At 47.6% G+C, this 8,860-nt stretch overlaps 1 protein-coding gene and 1 pseudogene across 2 annotated transcripts; one reads left to right on the forward strand and one right to left on the reverse strand.

Annotated features, from left to right (window-relative positions):
* Positions 1–275: 275 nt before the first annotated feature.
* LOC117854185 (cysteine-rich receptor-like protein kinase 10) lies at positions 276–8,024 on the reverse strand. Of its 2 annotated transcripts, none has more exons than XM_034736487.2 (8): positions 7,518–8,024; positions 7,089–7,144; positions 2,626–2,711; positions 1,910–2,091; positions 1,597–1,798; positions 1,148–1,385; positions 912–1,065; positions 276–743 (listed from the first exon to the last, which is right to left on the reverse strand). In XM_034736487.2, exons 1-8 carry the CDS (start codon positions 7,953–7,955, stop codon positions 396–398), a joined length of 1,704 nt encoding a protein of 567 aa, XP_034592378.1. In that variant the 5' UTR covers positions 7,956–8,024; the 3' UTR covers positions 276–395. The 2 variants fall into 2 exon arrangements, with proteins under 2 accessions (XP_034592378.1, XP_034592379.1); XM_034736488.2 differs by having other exon boundaries at positions 7,089–7,141; positions 7,518–8,023.
* Positions 3,356–4,722, forward strand: LOC140222469 (uncharacterized; annotated as a pseudogene).
* Positions 8,025–8,860: the final 836 nt, after the last annotated feature.

Genomic DNA, 8,860 nt, shown 5'->3' on the forward strand with positions numbered 1-8,860 from the left:
CGTTTTCTGTGGACTGCCTGACTAATTTTTTCATCAGTTGAGAAAAGGATTTGATGGCCAAAATTAGCTCAGACAGCGTTGTTGTTTATTAATATTTTGCTAAGCATCTTTGCATTGTCAATATTGTGAACACGAACAAGCGTTAGTGCGGCAACAAGCTCTAACACCTTGATCAGCAGTCAAGAACTCAAGATACAGCTTTACAGCTACATTTTTCTGATAATTGCATAGGCTGTTACCGATTAGACGGTGTGCTAGAGATGAAATCCAGAAAATGAAAAGAATGACATAACGTATAATATTAAAGACAAAATGTTTTTAATACGTGACATTTCTACATGAACAGACTGAAAAGCCTTTCAAGTTTTCAGCTTTCTGTTAAATAAATGGTTTTTTCAGGTCTCTGGCTCTACAATGATGCGGACTCTAGTTGACACAGGAGCTGAACTTGTGATGGTTATGTCTATGGTCCTGCTTGATTGGCTAACACATGTTGATAACTTGTCACCAGCAGCACCTCCCTTGACCAGCTCAGATGGCTGTTTAGGATCTGGTAATAAACTTATGCTTTCAAAGTTCAAGAGTGCCACAACATCCGACATGGTGGGGCGATCTTTTGGGTCTTCCTGAGCACAAAGCAGTGCCACTTGAGCATACCGCAGTACCTCTGCATGTTCGAATCCATCACCCAAAATTGGATCTACAAGCTCATGTAGCCTTCCATCATTCCACAGTTGCCATGCCTGAAATATTTTTCCCAATCTATTTAGCATCAACAATGATTTTGTAGCGTAAATAAAAATTCATAAATGCGGGGCAAGTTTTGGCACAAATATGTAGAGGACAAAACAACAATAAATTTTCAACATTTTAAAATGTGAGCACCCTTTTGAAATATCGTATTTACTCACATCTCGTACAAGGGTACCAACAGAATCTCCTTGCTGCTCCAGTATGGTATTCTTTCGCCCACTGATGATGACTAAAGCCATCACTCCAAAACTAAACACATCTGTCTTGAGTGAATAAATGCCTCGAGATGTGTACTCCGGAGCTTTGTAGCCACTGTAAACATCAGAAGAGAGAAATCAGTATATTGGAACACGGTTATTGCACAGCCCTGTAATTGAAATTGTGTATATCTCACCTAGTTCCCACAACCCTGCTTGTACGCTCTTCCGCGGTATCTGAACTCAGAGTTCTAGCTGATCCGAAATCAGTAATCTTTGGGTTCATGTCATGATCTAAGAGGATGTTTTGGGGTTTCAAATCCCTATGGACAATCCATAGCATGGACTGCTTGTGAAGGTAAACAAGTCCAGCAGCTAACCCTTTAATTATATTGAGTCGCTTAGACCAGTCTAGCAATGACCCGTTTCTTTTGTCTGAAAAATGTCCAAAGCACAAATTGTGTTTTAGTTTAAAATAGAATACAGTTTTAAGAAGGTGCAGATAAAAAAATGAGAATAGCTTCAGATCAACTACGATATCAAACCAAGAATATAGTGAAACGAGTTGCTCTGGTCATTCATATAAAAAAAGAATTTACATACAAAAAATTAAGTCAAATGTAATGGGGTCATAGGGAAAACATACCGAAGATGAACCGGTGCAGGTTACCCTTGGGCATGAAGTCATACACTAAAATCCTTTCTTTCTCATGGATACACCAACCCAATAATCTAACAAGATTACTATGCTGAAGCCTCGCAAGCAGAAATTCACTGCTGAAATCAAACACAGTAGCATATTCATCCATCCTTTTGACGGCAATCATGAATCCATCAGGCAATTGACCCTGCAATGGTTACAACAGTTTAAGCAACATTCTATTAAAATAAACATAGCAGTTTATAAGGAGGATAAGCATTCATTCCTTTAGTTCCTTTCTGTTTTGGGTTATAAGTACCTTGTAAACTGTAGCAAAACCACCCCACCCGACGTTTCTATTTTCTGAGAAATTCTCTGTAGCATCAACAATCTGAAAGAATTCGAATCTTTTGAATCCAGAGCAACACTCTTCAGTACGTATACAAAGCTCCAACAATTCTTCAATGTCCAGAATTTTCTGTTCTTGCAAGTCTAGTGCTCCTGAATCATGGATAATTTATTCTTGTGAACAACCGGATCTCAACATTTACTGATATGACTAAACAAATACAGAGATACCATGAAAATGTTCAAGTTTCTTTGATAGATCATCATTTCATCATATTGAAAACTTTTAAAGTGTGGTAACCGAACGGACATTTTTCTTTGAAAAAGGAACTAATAGTGTAGAACTTTATGCAAGAGTTTGTAATTTCGTGTCTTAAAGATATGTTGTACCACTAGCTAGTAGCTTAGTACTCTTCCATGAATAATGTTTATTCATTTTTATTTGACAGTATGAACTTCTATGTGGTATACATTAGTATTATCAAAATTATTAAATCAATCACATGTGCACTTTGTTATTATCCATGTTGCAGTAAGCATGAGCGACAGAGTATTAACAATGGAGCCAAAAAAGATTTGGTGATTCTTGGAGCAAAAATATTGTCATTAGGTTTTAGTCTTTGAGTTTTGAGAAAAAAATAATATACAGGTAAGAGAATTTGGAAAATTACAGTGGCAACTGCTTACCTTCTAATTGTTGTTTTGAAACATCACAAACTTCATTAGCTCCTTGAATGTGTATCTCGATGGAATCTGAAACACTTCTTGGGAACCTAAGGGTAGATAAATCGCATCATTATTATGCCAAAACTATCAACAATTCAACAGTCTGAAATAGATGGAAATTCCATACTATTAGGAGTCCATAATACGAGCTGATGGTTGCTTACATAATTATCGGTTCAAACTAAATAATTTTGAAGTAAAAAGGGATAATTGTTGCTATATGGACAAAGATGTTATAAATTTGTCAAAAAATCAAGGTTTTTAGCCAAATGAATTCATGGTCTGATTGAAGTTGACTGATCTGCTATACAGCATCCCCAAAACAGAACTGCTTCAAGGAACTCTACGATCTAAAATCAGTTAGCAGCCATTAATGAGCCAAATTATTAGGAAGTATTTATTCTTTCCATGAACACTTGATTGTATTGCTGTACTCCAAGCCATACCATATTGGCTATATAATAGAGATCACCTCTTCATTAGGGTGTGTGGTGTTTCCCCATCTACTTCTCTACATGGTATCACGAGATTAGATCGTGGGCCTTCCTTCTTTCGCGCCTCCCTCGCGACCCCCCTGGCGGCACCCCTTCTACCATGCCGCCGCCACCCCCTCCCCCTCCACTGCACCTGATCGTCGTGCGATCCCCGCACGTGCGCCCACCTCCTGTCGCACCTCCTCTAGCGCTGCGCCATGACCCCCTCCTCCCGCAACGCCGATTCTGGCGTCGACAACGCCAGCGGCTCCTTGCAGGCCCTGCCGGTCCCACCCACGCCGCCTCCTGTCGGTAGTGCCCCTCCTGCAGGCCCTCCTCCTGCAGGTCCTCCTCCTGTCGGTGGCGCTTCCACAGCGCCCAGCGCTCCTCCTGTCGGCGACGTGCCCGACCACGGCAGCGGCTTCATCCTGTACCTAGCACCGCCGCCCGTTGTCCACCCCAATGCCACCGTCTCCGTGAAGTCTCACGTCCCCATGACGTTGACGATGAAATCCTCCGCCTACTCCAAGTGGGCATCCTTCTTCAAGTCTATGTGCGGCAAGTTCAGCCTCAAGTTGCACATCGATGGCACGATGGCGCCTCGTCCTCAGGACCCTGACTGGGATCAAGCGGATTGCTGCGTCTGCTCCTGGTTCTTCGGCTCCATCGATGACTCCACCCTCGACCTCGCCATGACCAACGATGACCAGACCGCTCGGGATCTCTGGCTCGCCATCTAGGGACTCTTCCGCACCAACAAGCAGTCCCGGGCGATCTTCCTCAGCCATGACTTCCACTCCATGACGCAGGATGACTCCTCCATCTCCGAGTACTGCCAGCGCAAGAAGACCCTTGTCGACACCCTCCGCGACGTCGGCCATCCCATTCAAGACTCCCAACTTGTCTTGAATCTCCTCCGCTGCTTCAACCCACGCTACTCCAACACCGCCGACGACATTGCCAATTCCACCGCTGGCTTCCCCAGCTTCGCCCAGGCCCGCGACATGCTGGCCTTGAAGGAGCTTCACCTCGCCAATGAGAAGAAGGTCTCCAACTCCACCGCCCTGCTCGCCGCGACCGGCTTGACATCTTCCTCCTCTACCTATCCGGGTGGGTGCCGCTCCTCCACTGGCTCGGTCCAGGGCAGTAGTGGCGGCGGCGCCTTCAACCAGAAGAAGGGCGGCGGCGGTGACAACGGCGGCCGCGGCAAGAAGAAGTGGAACGGAAAGGGTGGTGGTGGCCGGTTCCAGCAACATGCTTCTAGTGGACAGCAGTCCATCCAGCCACGCCCCTCCGGTCCGTGGTTCTACTTCAGTCCAGGGACTGGACCCTACGACGCACAACAGCAAGCCGGTGGCTATGGATCTAGTGGCGGGGACGGCTGGCGCGCCTCTGCCCCCGGACTCCTAGGCCCGCCACCCCAGGTACACACGGCGTACACTCCTCTCCAGGCGCCTGTCCAGGCGCCCCCGGCGGCTCCGATGTGGGATCAGGCTGGTCTGGTTGCTGCCCTTAACCAGGTGGCCTTGCAGAATGGTGGTTGGGTGGTCGACTCCGGTGCCTCCGGTCACGTGGCATCGTCTGATGGTATACTCCACTCTCACCTACCTCCCTCTCATTCTTTCATCACCGCAGGCAACGGTCAGACTCTCCCTATTACGTGCCGTGGCAACTCCACCCTATCCACCCCCACTTCACAATTCCACCTAAATAATGTCTTCATTGCTCCTTCTTCAGTCCGTAACATGATTTATGTTTGTTAGTTTACTAGGGACAATAACTACACTATAGAATTTGACGCTCTTGGTTTTTCTGTCAAGGACATCCAAACCAAACGCGTGATTCTTCGGTGCAATAGTACCGGCGATCTTTACACCATCCCACCCGCCACCAGCCTAGCAGCTCCCCACGCCAACCTCGCCACCTCCTCCAGCTTGTGGCATCTTCGTGTTCGTCATCCGGGTCCCACTGCCATCGACACTCTTAGACTTAATTCCTCCATAGCTTGTAATAAAGGGACTCGTACTTTATGTTATTCGTGTCAGTTGGGCAAACATGTGCGGTTACCTTTTTCTAGTTCCCATTCTCGCAGCACTACTCCTTTTCATATTATTCATTGTGATGTCTGGACATCTCCTGTTGCTAGCATTTCTAGTTACCGCTACTATCTCGCGCGTTCTAGATGACTACTCTCATTTTTGCTGGACCTTTCCCCTAGTCCACAATCTGACGTGTCCACACACATTCTTAATTTCTATGCATATATCACTACACAATTCGGTCTGCCTGTTCGGAGTCTCCAAGCTAATAATGGCACCGAGTTCATCAATAGGACCCTCACGTCCTTCTTGGCTTCACGGGGCATTCACTTGCGCCTTTCGTGTCCATATACATCTCCACAGAACGGGAAAGCCGAACGTGTCCTCTGCACTCTTAATAATGTGACTCGCACCTTGCTAATTCACTCTTCTATGGACGCCTCATATTAGGCTAACCTCATATTAGGCTAAGGCGCTCGCCATCGCCACCTATCTTCTGAACAGGTGCCTGTGCTCCGTCATCCAGAATGATATTTCCTACTGCCTCCTATATTCTCAGCCTCCCGAGTACTCTCACTTGCGTGTATTCGGTTGTCTTTGCTATCCTAACCTTTCATCCACGGCATGCCACAAACTTGCTCCTCGCTCCACAGCCTGTGTCTTCTTTGGTTATCCCTCCTCTCACAAGGGGTACCGCTACCTTGACTTGTCCACTCGTCGAGTCATTATTTCTCGCCTGTTGTCTTCGACGAGTCTGTTTTTTCCTTCTCCTCCCACCCCACCCCCTTGTCACAGCTCGACTTCCTCTTGTCGAGTCCCTTAGGTGCTCCTGCTCCCACCTCGATCGCTCCATCCTCGAACGTAGAGCAGCCACGGCCCTCACCGGTTGTTTGGTAGGAGACCACTGACGACGACCCTGCCATACTAGTGCACGGACGGGCCATGTACTAGACTCCTTCGGTAGGCGGGACGCCGCCCTCCTCCTCACCTCCTGGATCCACAAGTAGGTCCGCAGGTGCGGCCTCCTCAAGCGCCGCCCCTACTCCCTCCTCCACCAACCCAGTGCTCGCCGGCCTGCTAGTGGCGCCCCTGCCCCTTCACTTCACCCAGCGACACCGTGCACCTCTAGCGCCCCCGTCGCCCGCTGTGCCCGCGGCCCCGGCGCCTCCTGTGCCCTCTGCACCCCTGGCGCCGCCTTCTGCTCCACCTCCGGCTTCTACGTCTCCTCGGTGACAATCTGATGTCTTGGTCCTCCAAGCGCCAGACCACGGTGTCTCATTCCAGTGCTGAGGTGGAGTACAGGGTTGTGGCCCATGTTGTGGCGGAGTGTTGCTGGCTTCGCCAACTTCTTCAGGAGCTTCATATCCCGCTTGCCTCGGCCACTATTATCTACTGTGACAACATGAGTGCTGTCTACATGGTAGCTAACCCGGTGCATCATCGGCACGAAGCACATCGAGATTGACATCCACTTCGTCCGTGATAAGGTGGCCTTGGGTGAGGTCTGGGTCCTCCATGTGCTGTCCTCTCACCAATTCGTGGACATCATGACGAAAGGCCTACCGACTCCATTGTTCACTGAGTTTAGGTCCAATCTTTGCGTCCGTGATCCTCCCGCTACGACTGCGGGTGGGTATTAGGAAGTATATATGTGTATTAAGAAGTATTTATTCTTTCCATGTACACTTAATTGTATTCCTTATACTCCAAGCCATATTGGCTATATAATAGAGGTCAACCCCCCTCATTAAGGTGTGTGATATTTTCCCATCTACTTCTCTACCCAAATGCTATTGAGTTTCACATTAAATGTTCCAATTTTCATAGAAGAAATGAATACATGATACAGTTCGGATTTGACCCCTGAGGAATCACTTGCTGAGTAATCATCTACATCCGAAAATATTCTTACCTGACGTGATGGTTTGAACTATTCGTGATTGTGCCTGGCACTCCCTTAGCAGCCTGCTGGACAACGACAGAAAATTAACATATGTTTTTTCCCTGAACTAGCAAAACTAACAAGTGTTGTGGATTTAAAATTGAGTAACTGATCGGTACACACCTATTTTTAGCATAATTTTTTTCGAAAGAACTAAAAGCTTCATAAAAATTTGTTCAGTTTGCAGATGCAATTATTGCTAGACTCCAATTCGCACACAACTTGTATGAATTGAAAGGACAATTTCAAACGGTTTACAGGTCAGATGAATCGCCCTGAAACCAGCTTCCCTTCTTGACTTCATACATCGAAAAAGCTTCAATCATGATATGAAATGTACTGAACTACCAAATCAATAATCACAATTCGACAGTGTTAATCAGCAAGGTGCACGCGTACCTTGGCCCCGCGATCATGCGTAGCGTCGACGAGAGAGATGAGCGGGACGAGGCGGATGAACATGTCGATCTCCTGCTCCGCGGCGCGGAGCTCCTCGGCCATCCGGGCGCCGGCGAGCAGGCTGCGGAGGTACCCGCAGTCCTGGCACGCCGTGACGAGCGCGTAGCACCGCCTCAGCGCGCCGCTCAGCTGCTCGAGCGGCCGCCGCGTGGCCTCCCAGCGCATCAGCTCGGAGAGCTCCAGCTCCCGCAGCAGGCCGCCGACGATCTCCACGTGCTGTGCCAGCCGCCGGCACGCGTCCCGGTGGCGGCGCGCCGCCAGCGACGCCTGGACGACCATGGACACGAGCCCGAGCGCGTCGACGCCGACCAGCTGCGCAACGTTCGAGGCCTGCCCGAGCACGGTCCACAGGCCGCTCGAGCTGTCCAACAGCGCCATGGCCGGTTCCTGCCGTGCACGCCACGGCCTCTCCTGCTCCGCAGTCGTCCTCACCTTGTCGCCGCCATTGATGAGTCACCAGCGCGGTTATATGGGTGAAGTGACCGGTGAGTCGGTGAGTCTGAACGGCGACTTTGACTAAGCGTTGATCCTGTGTTGTGTTCTTTTTTTCTTTTTTAATTAAAGGTCAGATTTTTTTTAGCCAGGTTAATGCGCGACCCTAATCCTGTGCTGACATGTATCTCCCATTCAGCATTTCCTCCTGTTCGGCGTAAATCGAAAGGGCATAGATGCAAAGCGCGGCAGGTGCATGCAGAAGACGTCACTTTCAAATGATAACATCGCTTTAGAAAAAAAATTGTTGCATTGTTAAGTATTTATTTTTAAAACCGTTTGCACCATTGTGTTTCTTATGCTGAAATCTACAAAATAAGATCCATATTCGATTGTCAACTTATATTATATTAAGTAGCAACTTATGTACAAGTATTTAGCAACTTATATTGTACTTTGGAGATATAATATAAATTTATACATGTACATGCAACAACTTATGTTAATATTATTATACAGTGTCGTAATTTGCGAGGCTAGTAGTATCTTGTGCATATATCTATCTCTCTCATGCATAGAAGTGTTGTCATCCTATGGTGTAGTAGTATTGTCAAATACATAGTTGATGGTGGTCAAGCACCGAGAGCAGGGATCCGGAGGGACCCCCTTTATAGATCCGGAGGGTTAGTTCGTGCATATGGATTCGAGAGGCGTTTAGGGGAGTTAGTGTATGATTTTGCTAAGAGAGTTTTTACAGACCGCTCGGAAGCATAACACCTTACGTCATGTGTGTTGTGTTGCTAGAGTTGTATGTCTTGTTTGTACAAGAGCCAGCCTTTAGGCCAGGCCTA

Source organism: Setaria viridis, chromosome 4 (assembly GCF_005286985.2).
Source record: "Setaria viridis chromosome 4, Setaria_viridis_v4.0, whole genome shotgun sequence".
Taxonomy (NCBI): domain Eukaryota; kingdom Viridiplantae; phylum Streptophyta; class Magnoliopsida; order Poales; family Poaceae; genus Setaria; species Setaria viridis.

Coding starts and splice junctions, on each gene's coding strand:
- LOC117854185 (XM_034736487.2), bottom strand. CDS start 7,955: ATGGCGCTGTTGGACAGCTCGAGCGGCCTGTGGACCGTGCTCGGGCAG. Junction 1,066..1,147: donor AGCAGGGTTGTGGGAACTAG/GTGAGATATACA, acceptor TGATGTTTACAG/TGGCTACAAAGCTCCGGAGT. Junction 744..911: donor TTGGTACCCTTGTACGAGAT/GTGAGTAAATAC, acceptor AAAATATTTCAG/GCATGGCAACTGTGGAATGA.